This window comes from Stegostoma tigrinum, chromosome 3 (genome assembly GCF_030684315.1).
Source record: "Stegostoma tigrinum isolate sSteTig4 chromosome 3, sSteTig4.hap1, whole genome shotgun sequence".
In the NCBI taxonomy this organism is placed as follows: Eukaryota; Metazoa; Chordata; class Chondrichthyes; order Orectolobiformes; family Stegostomatidae; genus Stegostoma; species Stegostoma tigrinum.
In genome coordinates, this window is record NC_081356.1 from 103749297 (window position 1) to 103775092 (window position 25796).

The following is a 25796-nucleotide window of genomic DNA, read 5'->3' on the forward strand; positions in this document are numbered from 1 at the left end:
GGTCCAATAGATGTTGGGTGGTGGTAACTATGGCTACCACTTGCTCCATTTTCACAGTAGAATATTGGACACATGATGCTTTGCAGGAAAACCCATGACTAACTCAGCACAAGTCAATGGCTGTCAAGTTATTTCGAGATTACAAAACATGAAAAGATCAAGCAGGGCCATGAATTCCACTTCTTCAGGATTTTTCAGTTACACTTTTCATGGCACTGCAGTTTGAATCATGAATTTCAAGGAAGGCTATTCAGTAATCTTGAAGCAAGCTGTCTATAAAGATTTGTCTATTTATGTGGCGTATATTCCCCCTTTCCTGACATCAGTTTAATTCTGATAATGGCTTTAAAATGATCTCTAGGCATCCAGCAACAGCAATGTTATCAAACCAGGTAAACAACTGAATCCCCCTCGTCCTCACATACCACCCCACTAACCTCCGGATCCAACGCATCATCCTCCGATACATACGTCATCTGCAATCAGACTCCACCACCAAGGACATTTTCCCTCCCCACTCTTATCTGTTTTCCAGAAGTATGACTCTCTCTCTCTGACTCCCTTGTCCGCTCACACTCCTCTCCAGCCCCACCACGCCTGGCACCTTTCCCTGCAACTGACAGGAAGTGCTACACCTGCCACCACACCTCCCCCCTCACCCCCATCCCAGGTCCCAAGAAGACTTCCTTCATCAAGCATATGTTCACCTGTTTGTCCGCTAATGTGATATACTGCATCCGCCATTCCTGTTGTGGCCTCCTCTACATCGGGGAAACCAAGCGGAAGCTTGGGGACCGCTTTGCAGAATACCTATGCTCAGTTCACACTAAACAACTGCACCTCCAAGTCGCGAATCATTTCACCTCCCCCTCCCGTTCCTCAGATGTCCATCCTGGGCCTCCTGTAGTGCCACAATGATGCTACCCAAAGGTTGCAGGAACAGCAGCTCATATTCTGCTTGGGAACCCTGCAGCCCAATGGTATCATTGTGGACTCCACAAGCTTCAAGATCTCCCCTCCCCCCTACCGCATCCCAAAACCAGTCCAGCTCTTCCCTGGCTCCCTAACCTGTTCTTCCTCCCACCTATCCCCTCCTCCCACCTCAGGCCCCACCCCCATCTCCTACCTACTGACCTCATCCCGCCCCCTTGACCTGTCTGTCCTTCCTGGACTGACCTATCTGCTCCCTACCTCCCCACCTACACTCACCTGTACTGGCTCCATCCCCACCTCTTTGACTGGTCTGTCTTCTCTCCACCTATCTTCTCCTCTATCCATCTTCTATCTGCCTCCCCCTCTCTCCATATTTATTTCAGAACCCCCTTCCCCTCCCCCATTTCTGAAGAAGGGTCTAGGTCTAAAACGTCAAATTTTCCTGCTCCTTTGATGCTGCTTGGCCTGCTGTGTTCATCCAGCTCTACACCTTGTTATCTCAGATTCTCCAGTATCTGCAGTTCCTACCGTCTCTGAAGCAACTAAAGCACATTGACACTTTCTCATACACAAGCAAACATATGCTCCTTTTTAAACTTAATATACGGAAAGTGAAATAAATGATAGGGGGACACACAAGAGATTTAGATAGGAGCTGAGATACAATAAACAAACTAATCAGGGACATATTATGCCATTAAAAGTCCAATTACACCTTATTCAGTTTGACGTAACCACCTTGAGGGCTTCGCAATGAGATTCTTTGTGAAAATAGACAATTTTTCATCAGTTTCATGAATATAACCTGATTGCAGTTTGCGGGGACAGTAACAGTGCAACCTACAATGAGGTTTTGTATCACTGACAACTACTCTTGTTTAACTGTATATGCTCAGACTCAGAAATTGCTAATAATTTCAGGACAACAGCAACCGTGAATGTTGGCAGCTTTGCCATCATTACTGCCACAAGACATGGGTTTCTTAATGCCAAGACGATTGTTACCCAGATCCTAAGCAAGACATGATCATCCGTCCCCTGTGTTCACAGGCTTTCATTGTGATTTTCCTGGACTGGGAGCCAATGTTTTTAATGTACTCTTTCACATGATGTGGGCATCACTGGCTAGGTCAGCCTATTTGCTTATCCCTAATTGTTCTTGAGAAAGCAGTGGTGATTCCAAATGATGATGGTGTGCCTACAGTGCTGTAAGGAAGGGAATTCTAAAGGTTCCTAATGTTCACATCCCCTTATGACCTGATGTACACTATTTCTATAACCAGCCCTACAATTTTCCAAGACCCTTGTGCTCTTCCAATTTCCTATTTCTTTTGCTTCACCATCAGCAGTTATGTGTTTCGCTCCTGGGCCCAAGCCTGTGGAATTCCCTCCCTAAACTTTTCTAACTCTTCTTCCTTCTCGCATGCTCTCTCTTCTCTCTTAAGTATTTCCTTAAAACCAATATTTTTCATCACTTTTGGCCCCGTGCCCAATATGTCGGTGAGATGATGTGAAATTTTGTTTCATGTTACTCCTATGAAGTGCCTTGGGCTGATTTACTATCTTCCTCAAATACAAGTTGTTATTGTTGTTGTAAAGTACATTGAGTATTGTACAAACAGGTTTCTGAACCATACTAGTTTCACCTGGAAATTGAGTAATAAAAAAAAACAAAGTCAACTGTGAGCAAGTATTAGCTTCTTAGACAACAGACAATAGGGGCTGGAGTAGGCCATTTGGCCTTTCGAGCCAGCACCACCATTCATTATGATCATGGCTAATCACCCACAATCAGTATCCTGTTCCTGCCTTATCCCCATAATCCTTGATTCCAGCCTTGATTCTTCTGGTCAAAAATAAAATTGTCTTCATAATCTGGATTTAATAGTGTTAAGAGGTTACCATGAGGGACTCTCTTTCTCATCCTCTCCCCTCATTGAGGTGTATTGACTCAGGTTAAACCACCAGTGTTTCTCTGTCCATAATGGAAGAGCAGCCCTTGGGTCTGGTAAGGCTTTTGATAACTTTACCTTTTAATATGTGCAGAATAAATTTGTAAGAAACAAGAAAGAAAACTTGTATATATGATGAACACTCACCATCATCTACTTATTGTAATGTTTAAGGAAACTAACATAGGTACTTATTAGCTGCCTTGTAGTGCCTCTGCTTCATTGAACTTCATGCATTATTTAATGGTGGGAATGTTGTATGTCAATTTAGCCACCTTAAAAAGAGTATTGGCTAATTATGTTTAAGTAGATGACAATGTGTTAACAATGACTTTTCTAGGGCTTTGTTTAGTTTAACCTTTGTCCTTCATTTCATCTTATGGGTGAGGTATGTAATTCGAAGTATTCTTCAGATTTAACATGTTTCTTCCATCTTCCAGCCTGAGGGTAGATCCTCTGTGCACAAACAGCAAGTGTCACTACATACTAAAGTTCTGCCTGCCCTCAGTATTGTGAAGGATGGGTCTGGTCTCATTTCCAAGGATGCTCCAACTAGTTGGGCCATTTCATATCACCTGTCACTCATATGAAAATTTGCAAAGGAAAACACCTTTGATCACAAGTTTCAGGCAGCATGTGGTCATCATGTTACATCCTTGAGGCCCTGCAGTAAAAGGATAGAATGGATCTGGGTGGGTGGTTCGCTGAGCAGACCATCAAAGTAATTTGGCAGAATGCCTCTTCACCAGGACCTTCCAACAAGCACCACGATGTAGCTTGGTTGGTGATCAGAAGGGCATTTTCTATCAGATCATTCATGTACGCCCAGCCTCTGTCCGCCACTGCATGCTGCCCTTGACACTGTTCCAGGGTAGAGAGGAAACTGCCACACATCTCCTTCTGCAATGTGCCTTTGCAAAGAAGGTTTGGAGAGAGATGTAGTGATCTTGTAGTGTTGAGGTTCCTCTTGAACTGCTCCAGTTGCAGGACTCAGTGGTCTAAAGGTCATTTCCTGTGATGCATGCCAGGTTGGTTGTGACCTGTGCCTGGTGGACCATTAACTTGGTGAAAGACACTCTTTTTGGTCTGACTGTAACTTGCTTGTCTTCCAGTGTAAAGAGTTGACCTCAAATGACTAATTCAGACTGGTACATTCCAGAGTCGTGGACCCTGTGCTGAGGGATGCATTAAAGCTTGGGGCAGCTGCTGCCAAGGTGCAGTGCAGAAAGACCACCATCTAAGGTCTTTCTGCTAAAGTATGATGAGGGTTTGTTCAGTCATCGGACCTTCTTGTTGCCTGAAAATGAATGTAAATAGTTCCCTGCAATGAATAGGAAATGCCTTTCTTTCTGCAACAGCAGGGAAGCTCAGAAGTGCCAAATTCCATTTCTTTTTTTCCCCCCACTGTGAAGACTATACAGGACTGATTTTAGAACCTTAGTACTTATAAAACTTTCTTTTTCGCAATAAAGAAACATATTCTGGCCCCTTTTCAATTCCGAAGAAGAGCCATTAATTGGAAGAGTTAACTTTGTTTCTTTCTCCGCAGATGCTGCCAGATCTGCTGAGTTTCTCCAGCAGTTTGTCTTCATGTCAGATTTCTAGCATCTACAGTGTTTTGCTTTTAGGAACTTAAAGATGCTGATCATAGATAATTGCCTCAGATGTACCTTAGTATATAATTAGGTTTATTTTACATAGCTTCTAAATGGTTGTAGAGTGTTCTAGTAATGTTTGACATTCGTGTTTGAAACATTTTGCATTTCAGTTTTTGGTAATGTGTATCTTTTTTTAATTTCCTTTTACAGTTTATGAAAACTAACATGTTTCTTCCATTAAATACTGTTACACTGACATGGGAAGCTACACGGCCAGAAAAGACATTGGGCAAACACCAAAAAAGTTTCAGAGATAATGGGAACTGCAGATGCTGGAGAATTCCAAGACAATAAAATGTGAGGCTGGATGAACACAGCAGGCCAAGCAGCATCTCAGGAGCACAAAAGCTGACGTTTCGGGCCTAGACCCTTCATCAGAGAGGGGGATGGGGGGAGGGAACTGGAATAAATAGGGAGAGAGGGGGAGGCGGACCGAAGATGGAGAGTAAAGAAGATAGGTGGAGAGGGTGTAGGTGGGGAGGTAGGGAGGGGATAGGTCAGTCCAGGGAAGACGGACAGGACAAGGAGGTGGGATGAGGTTAGTAGGTAGATGGGGGTGCGGCTTGGTGTGGGAGGAAGGGATGGGTGAGAGGAAGAACCGGTTAGGGAGGCAGAGACAGGTTGGACTGGTTTTGGGATGCAGTGGGTGGGGCGGGGGGGGGAGAGCTGGGCTGGTTGTGTGGTGCGGTGGGGGGAGGGGACGAACTGGGCTGGTTTAGGGATGCAGTGGGGGAAGGGGAGATTTTGAAACTGGTGAAGTCCACATTGATACCATATGGCTGCAGGGTTCCCAGGCGGAATATGAGTTGCTGTTCCTGCAACCTTCGGGTGGCATCATTGTGGCACTGCAGGAGGCAGTCAGTCTCTCAGTATAACAGAGATAATGGGAACTGCAGATGCTGGAGATTCCAAGATAATAAAATGTGAGGCTGGATGAACACAGCAGGCCAAGCAGCATCTCAGGAGCACAAAAGCTGACGTTTCGGGCCTAGACCCTTCATCAGAGAGGGGGATAGGGAGAGGGAACTGGAATAAATAGGGAGAGAGGGGGAGGCAGACCGAAGATGGAGAGTAAAGAAGATAGGTGGAGAGGGTGCGGCTTCCTCTACATTGGGGAAACCAAGCGGAGGCTTGGGGACCGCTTTGCAGAACACCTCCGCTCAGTTCGCAAAAAACAACTGCACCTCCCAGTCGCAAACCATTTCCACTCCCCCTCCCATTCTCTTGATGACATGTCCATCGTGGGCCTCCTGCAGTGCCACAATGATGTCCACCCGAAGGTTGCAGGAACAGCCACTCATATTCCGCCTGGGAACCCTGCAGCCTAATGGTATCAATGTGGACTTCACCAGTTTCAAAATCTCCCCTTCCCCTACTGCATCCCTAAACCAGCCCAGTTCATCCCCTCCCCCCACTGCACCACACAACCAGCCCAGCTCTTCCCCCCCACCCACTGCATCCCAAAACCAGTCCAACCTGTCTCTGCCTCCCTAACCGGTTCTTCCTCTCACCCATCCCTTCCTCCCACCCCAAGCCGCACCCCCAGCTACCTACTAACCTCATCCCACCTCCTTGTCCTGTCCGTCTTCCCTGGACTGACCTATCCCCTCCCTACCTCCCCACCTATACTCTCTCCACCTATCTTCTTTACTCTCCATCTTCGGTCCACCTCCCCCTCACTCCCTATTTATTCCAGTTCCCTCCCCCCATCCCCCTCTCTGATGAAGGGTCTAGGCCCGAAACGTCAGCTTTTGTGCTCCTGGGATGCTGCTTGGCCTGCTGTGTTCATCCAGCCTCACATTTTACTGTCACCAAAAAAGTTAATGGTTTTAAGTGACCACTCTTATTAAAAATGATCATATGTTCGCCTGCAAATGTTTCCATTACGTCTATACAAAGTCCATTCCACATATTCACCAAGCTGTATATAATGATCTTAAAAGGGTGGCACGGTGGCTCAGTGGTTAGCACTGCAGCCTCACAGCGCCAGGGACCCGGGTTCGATTCCAGCCTTGGGCGACTGTCTGTGTGGAGTTTGCACATTCTCCCCGTGTCTGCGTGGGCTTCCTCTGGGTGCACCGGTTACCTCCCATAATCCAAAGATGTGCAGGCTAGGTGGATCGGCTATGCTAAATTGCCCGTAGTGTTCAGGGGTGTGTGGGTTATAGGGAAATGGGTCTGGGTGGGATGCTTCATGGGGCAGTGTGGACTTGTTGGGCCAAAGGGCCTGTTTCCACATTGTAGGGAATCTAATCTGTTCTGCTTGTTAACCCTGAGCCAGAATTCTGAGTCCTGAAGTTTGACCCCAGAAGCTGTCATACCTTGAATGAGATTTCACTTTGGTTGACCTCTTCTGCATTACTATCGTATTTACTTTGTCTTGCCGTAGTATTGTACAATTGTAGAATTGTACAAAGTAACTTGACTAAATCAAGGCTTGTTTTATATTTTCATTTTCACCATCTGGTGTTTATGCCATACATGCATGACTATATGCCACAAGATCTAGTCAGCTTTTCTTGCTGCTGCTGCTGCTATTCCTACATATTGTGTCTGTTTCAGTTGGCTGTCCATTAGCATCCCATGAATCCATCACCTGTGTTATTTTTTGTGGCCGAGAACAGTGGAATTTAGTTTTTTATTATTTATTTCTTATCTATGACCTTATTTTCTTGGAATCGAATTAAATGCTGCTTGCCAATCCCCATCCAATCCATTTCAACACATTTCGGACACTTACTTCCAATACCATGCATACCTTCCTAGTGGATTAACCACTTGTGTACCTTGGGATCAATGAAGATTCTCTAGACTTATTTAATTTAGATCTCTTTGACTGGTAATGACATCCATTGCACAAATCATCTGGCCTCTAGTCACATTAATGATAAATTTTAGAATCATAGCATTTATAGTACAAAGGAGGCCATTGGACCCAACGTGTCTGTACCAGCTCCCAAAGAGCTACCTAGCTAGTCCCATTCTCTAGCCCTAACTCCATAGCCCTCTAAATTCATCGCTTCCAATTTTTTTATTGGTAGTATACCATGCTAATGAACATTTAAAAGAGGCTGATTTGAAAAAAAACAAACAATATGCTATGCTTCATTGGAAGGGCCATTGAGTACAAATACAAGGAGTTAATGGTGAACTTATATAGGTCACAGGTTAGACCTCACCTGGGGTATTGTGTACAATTTTCAGGACAACACTATCGGAAGGGTGTGTTTGCACAGGAGAGAATGCTGAAAACGTTTGAGGGTGGTGCCAGTACTGGGATACTCCAGCTAAGAGGAAAGTGAGATGTTGGGACTGTTTTCCTTGAGAAAGCTGAGGAGAGATTTGATAGAAGTTTTCAAAATAATGAAGAGTCTGGACAAAATGGTTTGGGAATAGTTTCTCCCTTTCACAAAAGGGTGGAGAACAAGAGGGCACAGTTTAGGTTTTGCGAAAATAACAAATGTGAGATGAATAGAATTTTTTTTCATTGTATGTGTGTTTTGGGTTTGAATGCATTACCTGGAAGTGTAGTGGAGGCACGTTCAAGAAGGTACTGCATGATATTTTATTAGAAACACTGTGCAGGTAAAGGGGATAAAGGTAGGAGTTTGGCACCAAGTTAAAATGCTCAGACAGCTGGCTCAAACATGACGGGCTCAATAGCCTCCACCTTTACCCATAATGATTCTGTGATTCTCTAACGCGTACTGATGATGTGAGTATAAAGTGACCACAAACTGTCAGTAACATTTAACAACACAGACTATTCACATTAGCAGGTAGCTAACAATGGTTAGTTGATATTTTACTTCATTGATTTACCCAGGTAATGTGATTCAATAAACTTTGAATATAGAAACATAGGAGCCAGAGTAAGCCATTTAGTTCCTCAAGTCTCTCCACCATTCTAGATCATGGTTGATCATCTACCCATGCTATCCTAATAGTCCTTGATGGCATTAATATCTTGAAATCTATCAATCTCAATCTTGAACAAAATCAATAACTGAGTTTTTACAGTCCTTTGGGGTAGGAAATTCCAAAAATTCACTACCCTCGGAAGAAATTTCTTCTCAAGTTGATCATAAATAGCTTGGCCTTCATTCTGTGAGTGTGTCCTTGCTTCTGTATCCCCAGGAGATATACCCTGATTCTGGATTTACACTGACTAGCACTTTAAAAATCTTGTATGTTTTAATGAGAGCATCCTCATTCTTCTAAACTCTAGAAAATACGTGCCCAATCCCCTCAATCTCTCCTCAAGTTCTCTCGCACCATTGCAAGAAATAGTCTGGTGAACCTCCTCTGCATTCCCTCCATGGAAAGTATATCTATATGTTTTAGCATGTAAAATTAAAGCACATAGGATTAGGGGCAGTGCATTGACATGAATAGACAACTGGCTGGCAGACAGGAAACTGTAGGAATAAACAGGTCTTTTTCCAAATGGCAGAGAGTAAATAGTGGGGTATTGTAGGGATCAGTGTTAAGCCATTCACAATATATATTAATGATTTATGTCAGGGAACTAAATGTAATATCTCTACATTTGCAGATGTCTCAAAGCGAGTGGGAGGGTGAGCTATGAGGAGGTCTAAATTCAGTGTAATTGGAACAAACAGTGTGTGTGGGCAAATGCATGCAGATGAAGTATAATGAGGATAAATGTGAGGTTTGGTGGCAAAAACAGGAAGGCAGCTTACTATCTGGGATTAAATTGAAGGAGATGAATGAGCAATGAGAGCTGGGTATCCTTGTACATCAGTCACTGAAGGTAAGCAAGTAAGTTCAGCAGATGGTGAAGAAGGCAAATAGTATGTTGGTGTTCATAGTGAGAGGGTTTGAGTACAGGAGAAGGAATGTCTTGCTGCCATTGTACAGAACCTTGGTGAGACCACATCTGGAATATTGCATGCAGTTTTGGTTTCCTTATCCAAGGATAGATATTCTGGCTATGGAGGGAGTGCTACAAAGCATAATCCAACTAATTTCTGGGATGACAGGACTGACATGTGTAGAGATTGAGTTGTTCAAGATTATATTCACGAGTTAAGAAGAATAAGGAGGAAAAGAACCTCCTGTTAAAAATATTTTAACTGGACTAGACAATATAGATGCAGGAAGGATGTTCCTAATGATGGGGAGTCCAGAAGCAAGGGTCATAGTCTAAGGATGTGGGGCAAATTTAGGACTGAAATGAGAAATTTCTTTGCTAAGAGAGTGGTGACTCTGGAATTGGCTATCACAAAAAGCAATGAGGTCACAACATTGTAATATTTCAAGCAGGAATTGGATATAGCACTTGGGGCTAAAGTGATCAGATGATATGGAGAGGGAAAGCAACAGGCTATTGATTCGACCATCAGCCATGATCATAACGATTGGTGGAGCAGGCTCAAAGGACTGAACGGCCTTTCCTACCCCTGTTTCCTGCGTTTCTCTGCTTCCTGTTACTTGAAAGAGTCAAACTGCACACCATATTCATGTCTCACCCGTTTATGATTCAAGCAAGTCATCATTATTGGTGTGCTCAAATCCTCTTGCTAACAGTGTTATGGGAATTTACTCTGAATTTCACAAAGGAGGTTTCACGAAATCCACAAGAATTTTATCCTGATGTTTGAAAATATATTTCCAAAACACACAATCTTTGGCAGTTATAAAAAAAGTGGCAACTGTATTGTATGAACTTAAGATCCTTTAGTTTTGTTAGTTATTCTGTGCATTGCAGCAAAATTTCAGGCATTTATCATTTTCTGTAGGGAACTTAGTTTTCGCAAATGGGCACAATCAGCTGATGAGGAAGGAAGTTCGGAGCTAGCAGACTCGCTGCAGCATCTGACTTTGTCGGAGTTTCTTAAAGAGTATGTTTCAGTCCTCTAATAAATATGTGTTTTTGTGTGTTCAAGTAACCTGTGTCTAATTTTAACCCCAATAAATATCTCTAACTCTCTCAAACTGGAAACCTCCCACTGAGGCCTTTTACATGAAACTGATGTGCTGGAACAGATTTCTCTGTTGACCAAGTTTCAGTATTTTAATGATTAAGGATAGAATTTCTTTTGTATCTGTAGTCAGTGGGAGAGAATTCCACCCATCATTCTTGAACTAATTGATGTGATGTTACTGGGCAGTTTATTTGCTCTTTTAACAATCTGGATATTTCTGTCTCGTCATTGCCTGGAGAAGCTCATTCTGGAATGTAAATGCTTGATACCCCGCTCCAAAATATGAGAAATGGAAACTTGCCAGCGTAATTTTATTTTCAAAACATTTTTTACATAAAATCTCAACTTGTAATTATCTACTTAAAACAAAACTTCAGAAAGAAATTATTTAAATAATTGCATGTAATTTTTGAAAGATAATATGTTGTGTCTTTTTCTGACACAAATATGAACTGATGCACCATCGTTCAAAATAAGCATATTAGAGTTATCATTGGCTTCATGGAAACAGCTTCATCATAGGCCTGACCATAATTATTAAATTGTTACTAGTGAAATATTTATACAACAGATATTGTGCAAAAAAAATTTGAATGCAAGAATATTGAAAGCTCACTTGATTCCCATGAAAAAGTATGTCATCTCAACCCTTTGCTTGCAAATATGAAAATTAATAACACTAGGCCGCACAAAGGCCTTTTCTTAAAAGTGAATGGTTATTCTCTGAATAATGGCTGACTCAAGTGATAGGAAGTGATAAGCTAACAGAAGTGTTTGTGATTTATTGATATTGTGCATTATATACAAGATACACAGTGACACTTGTAGATAGGCTACTTCACTCACTTATGTAGTCCTCTGTATCTTAGCACACAGTAAATATGGAATTCCCCAAGTCCCTGCTTTTATTTTAGTAATGAAGGGGAGGGAATTGTTGTGAAAGCTATAACTTTCTAAGTGAGCAAATGGGAGCTTTGTTGACCTGCACACACACAGTGCTGGCAATAGAACCCAGAGTTCTTTAACAACTGGCTAATTTAGTAAGGTCACCCTCATAAATCTGAGCATGTGATCAGCTCTGTAGTGTGATCTTTTGAGGCAAAATGGCTCTAGTTATGCTGTGGAGCAGCCGAATGGTAACAGCGCCTTTAGTAAATGCCCTGGTGCGTGTTTGCCCTTTCACTTTATTATCATGAAAATTTATCTATTTTATAATAACTTTAAATAATATAAATTCACAATGTGATTTACCCTGCCTACCACTTATTGTAACAAACAGGAAAAAGAAAATATTGTGTGGGATTTGTCACTGATATATATTTGTCTTCACTTGACAAGTCAATGTTACTGAATTGACTGTTGATAAGTTGTGAAAAATTCAAGACTGCTCTTCCTTTCTTACTCTTGTATTCCCATATATGGCAGCAGTTTTGCATTCTGAACTTTGCAGGATTTCCAAAAGGACTAGTTCTAAACAACTCCTTTGAACCTTCTCTTTGCTAAAAGCCTGCTCTTCATTCAGGAGATTCAATTTATATACTCATTTGCTCCTAAATCTCTAATTTTCTATGTGATCCCTTATCAGATACTTCTCTTTTACTTGTACCGCTACTCACCGTTTTGGGGCTTCTGCCACCAAGAGCCACATTTTCACGACCAAGGCAGGAAATTCGTTGACACTGCAGACTCCCATTGATTTAAAAGGCACTATTATACCCAAGTTGGGCTCTGGGAAGGTGATAAGTTAGTCTGGCCCAGTTCATGCCCAGTCCATAGTGACACAACCATCCTGTCCATGACAATTCATGTCCCTCAATACCAGCTCAAAACTCCCTGGCACCTCTATTGCTATTCCATTATGGACAAATCTCAGCTGTTCAGTCATACTCACTTTAATCTGAGAAAAACTTCATTCATGAAACCTATTTTTAGAGTTTAAAACCAACAGAATGTCCAACCTGTTATGAAAAAATGTACTTCTACTTGGTAACATCATGGTAGCTAATTCTTAACAAATTCTTTAAGCTGTCAATCAAAACGTAAACTTGGCCTCGCCTGAAATAAGATAAATGCCTTTTTATGTTTTGATACTAATCTAGGCATTCATAATGACCTCGATGGCAATAACAGCCTTTGGAAAATGTCAACAAAAAATTCTATTGACAGGCAGGAACAAATGGTAATGTTTTAACCTGCACCAGATAGTCTGTGTATCAAAGCAGTCCAGAAGATTTAGAAAGAAACTCTGGCAACTTCAGCCTACTTTCTTTATATCTAAAGGGCCATGAATATGAATAATTTTACATCGTGGCATTTATGGAGAATTTACTCACCTTCAAGAGTGTATATGCCTAATCAATAAACCTTTTCTTACTGCAAACTAATGAGTTTAATGCAGCTAAAAGGGGAGCCTGTTACAGCTCAGCATTAATTTCCTATGGCTCTATTGAGTTTGGACTTTGGCCTGTGAGATTCCTTTTTAATGGAGTACTCTGTAAAAGTGCACCCATGTGTCTGTCAGTCTGTATAGTGTTTTCTCCTATTTGTCCTTTTTCTATTGTTTTCAGCAACAAAGTACTAATGTAATAGCAATAAGGACTCAATGTATGTTACGTGGACTCAGAATTTCGATTTTCTACACATGCACAGAGTATATCCACATAAACTTTACAAAGATATTAATTTTCATAGAGCTGGACATATGCATGGCTCCACTGAATCAAGATTTGTGCAAATGTAGAGAAATTCAGTAGCATAGTTGACGGCACACAATCCTTCATGTTACATACTAATTAATTTAATCATGTGTAATCATCACACACAAAATGCTTTTTTAATGCATCTTCATGCAGTGTTTCATTACAGTTTGTTTTGAAGTTCACTTGATTCTACACTCCCACAGAACAGAAACAAAGTTGTCTATTCTGTGAACAGATAAGGTTATACTGTGGTTTGTTTACACTGTTGATCAAAAATGCCCGTCCAAAGTCCATACAGGTGTTTATCGATTGTAGTTCTTGTAGAAGTAAAGTTTGATTGTATTGCTAAATGTAGACTTGCTATAGTTTACAGTTTCCTCTTTGACATCAATGTATGTGCCAGTTTCTGGCACTGTCCACCCTTGCCTTAGTCTATAGTCAAACATCAATGTAAGATCAAATTGGATCTTGATTTCAGTTCTGATGTTTGCTCTGCTGTTAATGAAAGTTTGTTTGAACTTAGAAATAGAATTCCCAAAAAAATTATTTCACAAACAAGATAGGTCCTGGGACTAAACATTTAACCATGCAGCACTTTCTTTTAATGGTGCTAAAGAGTGTCTTAAGCCTCCAAAATGATGAGCAGGTGGTGCATGCAATTGTGGACTAGAAGTGTTCCGTTCTTCACCTTGAACTAAAATAATGTATCCAAGGCCCATGATGGAAAGAGTGACAATGAACACTATTTATCTGAGGGCTGCTGCATTCAGGAAAATCAGGTCCACGTGCTATCAAGCAATTGTTCCTTAAAGGGGGCAAAGGTACTCCTCCTAGCCACAAATTAAAACCACACTAGCTTCTTCTGCCCCTGTCATCGCCACTGTCCCAATTGGACCTACTGTTATTTTTCCAGCCTACACAACACCCAGTTCTCTTAAGGGACTTACCTTTATGTGCTCATTACAGTTATCCATTCTGGCATTTGGATTGTTCCTCACACATCTGTTTTATTTCAGATCTTGGTACATTTTAGAAATTCTTGAGTCAATCCACTCATTGCTGACTCCTGTTCAATTTTCTCTGGCTGGATTTTTTGCTCTGTGCGGGCAGATTTGATTCCAGCAGGTGGACTCTTCACTGCCTGCCTGCCTCTGAACTGTCATATCATGGTTTGTGGTGTAGGGTTGGGGGTTGGTGAGAATATCTACTTGTCCTTAGGCCTATTGAGACTCTTAAATTACCAATGAACAGCTCCCAAATGCTGCCTCCTACCATCATCAATGTTTTCCAATGGGCCGAGATGGAGGATCAAATGATTCAGGAAATGCAACAGTTTCAGCTGTGCATTCTGGTGTTCGGCAAAGGACGGGCCAAGCTTCTTGGGCACCATTGGAGACATCCCAACTTTTAATTCTCCCCATTCATCCCCCAGACTCATGACCTCAGCTTTCAACTCCCATCACTCCTTTAACAGACAACAGACTCCTGACTCCAAACTGACCTGGGCTCCTCAGCATGGTGAAATTGCCTGTAGTCTCAGCTGTGACCATTGCTTGGATTGGTGCTGTGGGGACCACAGAGATGTTAGGTATCAATTGTCCAACAACTCTCTTAGGACATAGCGTCCAGATACAGATGGAAGATGTATCTTAATGCAACTAACACTGCTTTAGTTATTAAATTGATGAGAGGGATCTGATGAGATCATGGGTAGACACCCACCCTCCAATATTTAGCTGGGAAGAGAGAACCATTATGCCCTGTAAAATCCAGCTCCTTGTTCCATCAGGCAAGTACAGTCAGAGTTTAATCCAAGTGAATGTAACAATTAACACAGAAATAAAATCTCATACAAATTTTCAAAGACCCAACAAACCTATTGGGACATTTTCCTCTTTGTACCAATTTTGCTTCTGTTCTTCAAAGGCTAATTTTGAGTGCAGAGTGCTTGCAGTAATTTATGTGTCAACAGTGTCCTTGTGGCTTTGCTAGCTAACGTCACATAACCTAAAATACTGATGACTGGAGTAACTATGTACCACATTATCCTGCTAGTGACTAAATAATGAGAGCAATCCTCAGTTACCAGTGTAAAACTGTATCAGTTAGGAGTTTGGAGGATTTATTTGTGAGTAACGAGTTTGACCCATCTATTCCAATCAAGTTTTCTCCTCCTGTCCTAACTTATTAACTCATTTCTGGAGTTGTGATGCTACAGTGACTATATCTGCCTCACTGTTACTAGCCTTTGTTAAATTCTGAGTTTTAATGGTGACTGTTGGCAAACTCTCTATTCATGGCCATCTTCAAAGCCTAACTCAATCTGTTCTCACCAAGTGTCCACAGCCCCACTTGCACGAGAGGCATATCATGACATGACTGAACACATCGGTTAAAAATATCTACCTCTGGCAGCGATTACTGGATAGGGTTCTACTACTGAAAAAATATAAACTCACTCCTCATTGCTGTCTTGTCAGAGATCAGGTAACCCAGCAAAAGTTAGGAAATCAAATCCTGGACCAAGTATGTCAGCATAGTTTAGCCATTTACTAATTCAGCTCAGACATCAAAGATATATATTTTACTTCATGACAATGAAAACTTAGAGTGAATTTTGAAATTTTAGTTGGTAAAAAGAACTTGGTCTAAATCTATTTTATCTACAGAATTGAAGAGGAAGAGTGGGGCAAGTATATTATTCCTTCAAAAGCAGAGACTGAAAAATGTAAAGTGAGTCGTACGTTCAGCTTCCTCAAAAACAGAATGACGAGCACCAGGAATAAGGGCAAGGTAGACCATCTTCTTTTATTATGCAAACACATTTTCAATTAATTACTGCACTTGGAACCAGTTACTCTCATAAATCACCAGAAGTCTCTGAATTCTTAGATTACAACATAGTTACTGACTTACGTAAGGCTAATAATTTATTGTTGAGAGTGCAGTTAAACTATATACTGTTGTATCACAAACGTATTTTTGTTAACTTTTTGAACTTCTTTGAATAACATTATAAACCAATTAATTAGCCTCTATTATAATGATGCAGAGATGGCAGGTGGGTGTAGTTGGAAGCAAAGTTAGGAGGTGGTTTTCAGAGAAATTCCCCTGGCCAGTATCCAGATTGGGCACTAATCATGGGATATCACTCAATGCCTCAGATTTGATAAGCTGCCCACATAGGCTGACCTGTCAAGCATGCCACATGGTTACAGGCTCTCCTGCTCGGGTTACTCTCTACCGAGTGCAGTTTGAGGCTCTTTACTGATCCCTAATTGACCAGTTCTAGTCTGTGACATTACTGCTACTGATAATATATTGGACTGGTAAAGTACAACCGCTGACTAATGGTGTGGAGATGTAGGTTCGAATCCCACCATGGCAGATAGTAAAATTTAAATTCAATAAAAAGCCTATTAGTAACCATGCAATCACTGTCATTTGGGATTAAAACAAAAATCTCATCAGTATTGTCCATTAAGGAAGGAAATCTGCTTCCCAGTGTAACCTACATGTGACTCCAGACCCATAGCAATGTAGGTGCCTCATAACTGCTGTCTGTGAAACAAGGGTGAGCAATAAAAGCTGGTTTATCAATGAACAAATAAATTAAAAATAAATTAAGGCCCTTCATTCGAGGGACTCAAGAAAGAGCTTGGTTCTGGTGGATGTGGAAAGGTGGTGGCTTTTGAGTACACTTCGAGTCCACTTAAACAAATGCTCTTCCTGCCTCCTTAGATCACCACCTCCAGGAACAGAACAAACTACCCAGTTTCTCTCTATTTATTTCATTTGAGTAACTTGTTTTTGATAACATGAGACTTCCATACGCGTAGAAACATAGAAAATAGAAGCAGGAGCAGACCATTCAGCCAATCAGGCCCACTCGATTATTCAACATGATCATGGCTGATCCTCAATCTCAACACCATATTCCCAATCATTCCCCATACCCCTTGACAGCTTTTACTTCCAGAAATCTATTTCTTTCTTAAGTATGTTCAGTGATTTCACCTCTGCAACATTCTGTGGTAAAGAATTCCACAAGTTCACCACCCTCCAAGGGAAGAAATTTCTCTTCATCTCAATCTGAAATGGTCTACTGCATATCCTGGGAAGGTTCACTGAAAAGCCACCAACCACACTTCCTCTTCCATCGTATGTATTCTATTTATATTGATATTCCTGAGATTTCAGAACACAAACCTTTTGAATTTTTTGTGATTAGTCCCTTCAGTGAAATTGACTGGACTTGCAATATAATCTTTTGTTCTATTACACTTTTGTGTCTTTTTTGCTCTGATTTTTAATTAAATTTACAGCCATAAGAAAACTAAATTAATTGAGACCACTGATTTAGGGCTTGATACTCTATACTGGATTAGCCATTAAAACATGAACTGCACCACAGTCCATTGATATGGGATTGAATGCCACCAGATGGCAGGATTAAACACCAGCCTTGCAGTCAAATTATTCATTTGATTCTGGTTGTTAATTGTATTTCCAGTGCAAAAGACAACATTTCTTTAGTCTGAAGAAAGGAAGAAAAGTTTCAACATTTTAATTTAAACCCTGATGTTTGATTATTGGAGTCCAAATTAATGCAGTCAGCTCAAGCATGTAATCACTTCCTTCTCCTCTCATGACCATGGACTGATCATCGCCAGATTTGCCCTTTTGCAAATCATTTTGTCTGCTTGCCTACTGTTTTGCCAAAGCTGACTGAGTTAAGTGCATGAAAAATAAATCTGGGAACTTAATGTTTTACAGGCTTCTAATTGGGAGGGAGAGGGGTGAAGTGTGATGGTGAGAAAGAATATTGAAATGATTAACTCACTTTATTAGGAACAATGACCATAAATGGAAGAACATTTCAGATTGCAAATTTATAAATGCTGTAAAAGTTACTACAGATATTTGGCAAATAAAAAAAAACTTGTAATCTTCATTAAAACTGTCTTGAGCATGCTAGAGGACAGCATGATGTTTCACTTCCCAACATGTTTTACTTTAACAGGGGAAGCATAAAGATCCCAAGGAAAAGGAGAAATGGAGCAATGGCCACCACTTCATTGCAGGAATTATTTCAGGGACACTACAGTGCATGGTTTGTGACAAGCTTGCTGGTGGAAAGGATGTTCTACAGTGCTTCAGTGAGTAACGATGTTTCAGTTTATAGAGTCACTGAGTCTTACAGCACGGTGACAGGCCCTTTGTCCCAACTCTGGTCTGTGCTGACCAAGATGTCCATCCATGCTAAGCTCATTTCCCTGCACTTGGCCTTTATCCTTCTAAACTTTTCCTATCCATGTATTTGACTGAATGCCTTTTTAAATGCTGTTAATGTACCTGCCTCAACCACTTCCACTGGCAGCTCATTCCATATGCATACCACCCTCTGTGTGAAAAGTTACCCCTTAGGTTCCCATGTATTCTTTCCCCTCTTACCGTAAACTGATGCTTTCCAGTCCTCAATTCCCCAACCCTGGGAGAAAGACTGAGTGCATTTACCCTATCCATGCCTCTCAATATCTTATGCATTTCTTAAAACCCCCCTCAGTCTCTTATGGTCTAAAGAAAAAAGTCCAGCTTGTCCAACCTCTCCCGAAAACTCAGTCCCCTGAGTCCTGGCAACATCCTTGTGAATTTCTTCTGTGCTGTTTCCAGTTTAATAACATCCTTCCAAAGCAAGGTGACCAAAACTGACATAATACTCCAAGTGCGGCCTCCACAACATCATGTACAACTGCATCATAACTTCCCAACTTCTTTACTCCATATCCTGACTGATGAAGGCCAGTGTGCCAAAAGCTGTCTTCACTGTCCTGTCTACCTGTGACTCCACTTTCAGAGAACCATACACCTGAACTCTAAGATCCCTCTGTTCCACTACACTCCTTAAAATCCTACCATTCACCATGAAACTGCTACCTAAATTTGACTTTCCAAAATACAACACCTCACACTTATCGTTCTATGTTCGATGTAAACCCCATTTGCCATTTCTTGGCCCACTTCCCCAACTGATCAAGATCCTGCTGCGATTCCTGATAACCTTTCTTGCTGTCCACAATACAAACTATTTTAGTACTTCCTACAAACTTACTAATCATGCCTTGTATGTTTCCATTCCAAATCATTGATATAGATAGCAATCAGCAATGGGCCCAGCACTGACCTGAGGCACCCCACTCGTCACAGGCCTCCAGTCAGACACGCATACTTCCATATTACCCCCTGCTTCCTTCCATCAAGTCAATTATAAATCCAACTTGCCAGCTCTCCTTGAATTCCATGCGATCTAACCTTCCACAGCAGCCTACCATGTAGAACCTTACCAAACGCCTTACTATCCTGCTGCCATTAATGAAGTGACCAGGAAAGTTAAAGAATCCTGACAAAGTTGTGAGGCATGATCTCAGATGCACAAAGCTATGCTGATTACTCCTAATCAAACTCTGTCTTTCCAAATTCATGTATATCTTATATCTCAGAATCTTCTCAAGTAACTTACCTACCACAGATGTTAGGCTTACTCCCCTATAATTCCCAGGTTTTTCTTTGCAGGCCTTCTTGAATAAGAACACAACATTCGCCGCCCTCCAGTCTTCCAGGACCTCACACATGGTTAATGATGATACAAATATATCTGCCAGGGCCCCAGCCATTTCTTACCTACCTCTTGCATGGTTCTTGGATATATCTGGTCAGGAGTAGGAGACCTTTCCACCTTCATACATTCTAATACTTCCAACATCTCCTGTACCCTGATGTGGACAGTCTCCAAGTTATTGCCATTAACTTGCCCATGTTCCCAAGTCTTCACGTCTTTCTCCATAGTAAACACAGAGGATACGTATTCATTGAGAATCTCACCCATCACTTGCAGTTCCACACATACATGCCCACTTTGGTCCTTGAGGGATCCTATTCTCATTCTGGTTATTTTCTTTTTCCTTCAATACACTTAAAGAATCTTTTTGGATTCATCCTAATCTTCTCAGCCAAAGTTATCTCAAGCCCCCGCACTGCTGTATCCCCTATATACCTCCGTTGATTCCGTTGATCCCAGCTGCCTGCTTCTCAGCCATGCCTTCTTTTTTCTGGCCAAAGCGTCAATATCTCTTGTCATCCAGGGTTCCCTACTCCTGCCAACCTTGACCTTCACCCTCACCCAACCTTGACCTTGAACTCTAGCTGTCACACTTTTTAAATGTCTCCCACTTGCCAAAGATCCCTTTGCCTGCAAACAAACTACTCCAATCAACCCCTGCAAGCTCCTGTCTAATTCTCTTAAAATTCACCTTACCCCAATTTAGAACTTGAACCTGTGGACCAATTTTGTTTATTTCCGTAACTATTTTAAAATTAATAGACTATGATCACTAGTCCCAAAGTGCTCCCCCACTGTCACTTCAGTCACCTGTCCTGCCCTATTTCCCAAGAGTAGGTCGGGTTTTGCCCATTCTCAAGTAGGACCCTCTATATATTGCTTAAGGAAACTTTGAGAACACATTTAACGAATTCCACCCCATCTAAGCCCTTAACACTATGGCAGTCTCAGTTTATGTTAGGAAAATTAAAATCCTCCACGATGACAACCCTATTGCTCACGTAAATCTCCACAGTCTCCCTGAATATTTGTTCCTCTAATTCCTATTGACTATTTGGTGGCCTATAGCACAACCCCAATAATGTCACGATCCCCTTCTTATTTCTTATCCAGTGAGACTTTGTGGGTGGAGCTGATCCCTCAACTATTTCATCTCTGACTACTACTGTGACACTCCTCTTAATCAAAAAAATGCAATACCGCTTCCCCTCTTTCAAAGGCAAACCTAATGGGCTGAATTTCATGCTGGGTGGGGGACTCCTTGCAATAATCAACTGGTAGTTGATAGACACGGGAAAAAGCTCACCCTGCAGCGATAACATGGATCAAACAGGTTAGAATGAGACTTGGAAACTCATTTGCCTGTTAATGATTTAAGTGTCAGGAGTGCTGCCCATTTCAGCACCAGTATTACGGGGACTGGGTTGCCCAGCAGTGGAAAGATTGGGAGATTTATACCTCTCATGTTTTATGTGCTATTACCAAAGCCCCCACAACCCTGTCACCACCAAGAACAGACTGTGGGTGTGGCTGGTAAATCTAGCCCTGTAAACTGACGTTTCTGATGCAGCATGTAACAGAAGTTCAGTGCTGAATTTGGGCACGTGGTTTCTATGGCTGTATTGAGTCTAGTGTCTGAATTCTAAATGGGTTCGCTCAGCAGACTAATCTCTGTGCGGAGCTGAATAATAAAAGTTACCTTACGGCAATTATTCCGGAGGAGATCTTGTGGTGCAGTGGGCAGTGTCCCTACCTTTGAGGCTGAAATTCTAGATTCAAATATCACTCCTGAACTTGATGGTTAGGAAAGCTGTGTTTATCATGTGGCCAAACAGGTTGAGCATCAACTAGTAAATCCTTCCAATTTATACCAATAACTGGCAATAAATGAGGGAGCAACTCCTCACTTGTCATGTGATTGAAAGCATTTGGAGTGTCCTCCAACAGTGCCTATTTCAAGGCACCAACATGCATGTAAACTGTTGGGTAGATGGGGCCAAGGGTAGAGGGGGTGGTGATGGGTTGGGGTTAGGGGTGTCTGATTGGCCCAGAATGTGGATCAAATAGATGCCAAAAGCATTCGGTTCAAACCTCATTCCAGCTGGGATAGTTTCAGGCATGTTTTCTTGCCTTACTTGTGGTGGAACTGAGATGATGATGTTCAGAGATAGTAGGAACTGCCGATGCTGGAGAATCTGAGATAACACGGTGTGAAGTTGGATGAACGCAGAAGGCCAAGCAGCATCAGAGGGGCAGGAAAGCTGATGTTTCGGGTCTAGACCTGCCTTCAGCCAAGCACCAAAACAGACCAAGAACTGTTAAAGGTCTAAGTATCAATACTTCTTTTTGTCAGTAAGTAGAGTCAGAGAACCATAGAGATAGAACATAGAACAGTACAGCACAGTGCAGGCCCTTCGGCCCACGATGTGCCAAATTTTTATCCTAATCCTAAGGTCTATCTCACCTCCACCCCTACCTTATACTATCATCCATATGCCTGTCTAATAGCTGCTTAAATGGCCCTAATGAGGCTGACTCCACTATCCTCTCCGACAATGCATTCCACGCCCCTACCACTCTGAGTAAAGAACCTACCTCTGACTTCTCCCATGTATCTACCTCCACTCACTTTAAAACTATGGCCCCGCATAATAGCTACCTCCACCAGAGAAAAAAATCTCTGGCTGTCCACTCTATCTATACCTCTGATCATTTTGTATACTTCGATCAAGTTAGTCAGTCATTCTAAAGAGAAAAGCCCTAGCGCTCTCAACATTTCCTCGTAAGACCTTCCCTCCATTCCAGGCAACATCCTGGTAAAACTCCTCTGCACCTTTTCCACTGCCTACAAATCTTTCCTGTAATGAGGTGGCCAGAACTGGACACAACACTCCAGATGTGTCCGAACCAGGTTTTTGTGCAGCTGGAGCATAACTTCACAGCTCTTGAACTCAATCCAACTATTAATGAAAGCTAACGCACCATACATCATCTTAACAACTCTATCCACCTGGGTGAGGTAATTCATTTTGTAAGGACAAACTTGAAAGCAGAGTACCGGGTTAACGGAAAGACTCTTGGCATTGTGGAAGAGCAGAGGGATCTTGGGGTTCATGTTCACAGTTCCCTGAAAGCTGCCACAGTATGGAAACAGACTACTCCGCCCATGCCATCCAGATATCCTCAATAAATCTAGTCCCATTTGCCAACATTTGGCCAATATCCATCTAAACCCTTCCAATTCGTATGCTCTTCTGATGCCTTTTAAATGTTGTAATTGTACCTGCCTGGACCACTTTCTCTGGCAGCTCATTCCTTACATGCACCACCCTCTGCATGAAAAAGTTGCCCCTTAGCCCCCTTTTAAATCATTCCCCTCTCATCTTAAACCTATACCTTCTAGTTCTGGACTCCCCTACCCTGAGGAAATGACCTTGTGTATTTACTCTATCCACGCCCGTCATGATTTTATAAACCTCTATAAGATCACCCCTCAGCCTCTGACACTGCAGGGAAGATAGCCCCAGCCTATTCAGCCTCTACCTATAGCTTAAACCCTCCAACTCTGGCAGCATCCATATAAATCTTATCTGAACCCTTTCAAGTTTCATAACATCCTTCCTGTAGCAGGGTGACCGGACTTGTGTGCGGTATTCCAGAAGTGGCCTAGCCAGTGTTCTGTACAGCTGCAACATGACCTCCATACCTTTTCTTCAAATTCCACCTTTTGAAGTAGTTACAGAACCTACTATTTGGTTGCTATCTCTTTCTCTGTCCTCATGCCAGGATAGCTACTTTCCTAGATACAAAGGTCAAGGAAACAGTTACAGATTAGTCTTCTATCCTTTAGGAATTGGTCTTGCTGGGTATCCACTTATTTTAAATTGGCATTTTAAGACAGTTACTTCGAGGATGGTGGAGAACATATTCGACTTGTTCTTGAATGAAACAGAGGGCTGTCAGAGTCGAGTTAATAAGACAATGTGGGGACAGCTTTGGACTCATGGTCACGATGTAAGTGCTTGCCCAGTGCTTCAACAGTCAGCTCCCTACAATACGAGTCACTGAAGCCCAATCCAAAACCTCTACCAACCAGTTAATTAAAGCTTTTGCATGCTAATTTCCATTAGCAGTCAGAGTTATTGATCTCAAGGCCTGAAATGCAGCTGTGAAGCAGTCTGCACTTTCACTTTACTTTCCTGCCCATTCCATTGATACTAGGCTTTTCTGGTAGCAGCCCTCCTTCAAAACTATCCCAGGCCATGCAGATGAAACATTGAATGTATTGCTCCTATCTAGGGAATGACAAGAAGAACAGTTGAATATCTGATGTAATACTCATTAGGGATTGTTGGTGTAGACAATTTTAAAAGTAAAACAGAATTCCCTGAATACATCACAATTCTGTCATCAACTAATAGAAAACTTGAGTTAATATTTAAGTTGTATATCTGACAGCAGAATCGGTTTGAAAGATAGAACTGTATCTAATGGTTGTCTAGGCAACGCACACATGTAACATCTGTCATAGAAGCTGGGGAATTTAAATTCAGTCAATCGATAAATCTGGTATTTAAAATTAAAAGCTTGTCTCAGTAAAGGTGATCGTAACAAGCTTTTCTGTTCAAATAATGTCCTTTAGAAAGACAAATCTGCCACCCTTACATAATGTAATCAATTCATTACCCTTGAAATATATTAATTAAATAATCCCTACCGACTTCTGAAATGGCCTAGCAAGTCATTCAGCTAACAGGAATTAGGGATCATAAGTCCATAAGATATGTGAGCAAAAGCAGGCCATTTGACCTACCAAGACTGATTTGGCATTCACTGAGATTCTGGCTGATCCTCAGCTCCGCTTTCCTCCCTTATCGTCATAATCCTTGATTCCCTTAATGATCAGAAATGTGTCAATCTCAGCCTTGAAAATACTTAATGTCCCAAACTTGACAATCCTTAGAGTCTTTAAGTGCGCAATTCCTTATTCTGAGCTTATTCTTTCTGGTCCTAGACTCTTCCCCAGAGGAAACAACCTTTCCACATCTACAATGTCAAGCCCCCTAAGAATCTTCTATGCTTCAATAAGGTCTCCTCTCATTCTCCTAAACGCCAAGGATTTAGCTCAGTATCTGAACAGTTAGGTTATGATGCCAACAGCGTGGGTTCCATTCTGTGAGTTACCATGAAGGACTCTCCTTCTCAACCTGTCCCTTCGCCTAGGTGTGGTGAGCCTTAGGTTAAACTGCCATAAACCATCTCCCTGCCTCTCTAATGATAGAGCAGTCCTATGGTGTGGTAGGGCTGTGACAACTTAATTTTTTTGTATCCTGAAACCATCAACTCTTGGCTTATTGAGTAATGCTATGTATAGTATCTTACTGAATGTCTGTTGGAAATCTAAATATATTATATATACTTGTATTATCCTGCTTGTTATTTCTTCAAAGAACCATAGTAAATTTGTCAGGCATGACTTCCCCCTCACGGAAACATGCCAGCTCTATTTGGATTGGTAGCATACGTCGGCCTTACAAGTGATGTCTAAACAAGGTGAATGAAGTTTGAATAATATGACACTGTCAGATAGCTCCTAATTTATCTAATGTCTGTCTTTTACAGGTTCCCAGCACTTAAAATTTTATTTTTACCTTTGCTGAAGATTTTTTCTCTTTTTTTTCAGATTGTACCATGAGTATTCATAAAAGTTGCAGAGATTCTGTTCCTATGTGTATCAAGGCCAAGTATCCAGTAAGTATAGCTCCCCTGGAGTAGAAATAAAATAATTTGGGTCCCTGAAAATATAATTTTTGATCATCTATTTTCAGACTGTGGCAACTATTGTTGCAACTACTTTTTTATTGCTCATGCCTAATATCCTTGAGTTGCTGCGGATGGACACTGTTTATTAATTTTCGTCCTGCCTGCATGGGCCTCCAAGAACCAGCACAGTAGCACCTTCTGGCATTGGAAGTCAGCGCTGTGAT

General features: G+C 41.7%; 1 protein-coding gene across 1 annotated transcript in view; it reads left to right on the forward strand.

Annotated features, from left to right (window-relative positions):
- The window catches only part of arhgef28a (Rho guanine nucleotide exchange factor (GEF) 28a), a 410326-nt gene that overhangs the window by 218686 nt on the left and 165844 nt on the right, over nt 1–25796 (forward strand). Inside the window, exons 18-21 of the mRNA XM_059644799.1 lie at nt 10306–10407; nt 15860–15983; nt 18214–18349; nt 25493–25560. Coding sequence (XP_059500782.1) covers nt 10306–10407; nt 15860–15983; nt 18214–18349; nt 25493–25560 — 430 coding nt within the window. The remainder of the gene's footprint in view (nt 1–10305; nt 10408–15859; nt 15984–18213; nt 18350–25492; nt 25561–25796) is intronic.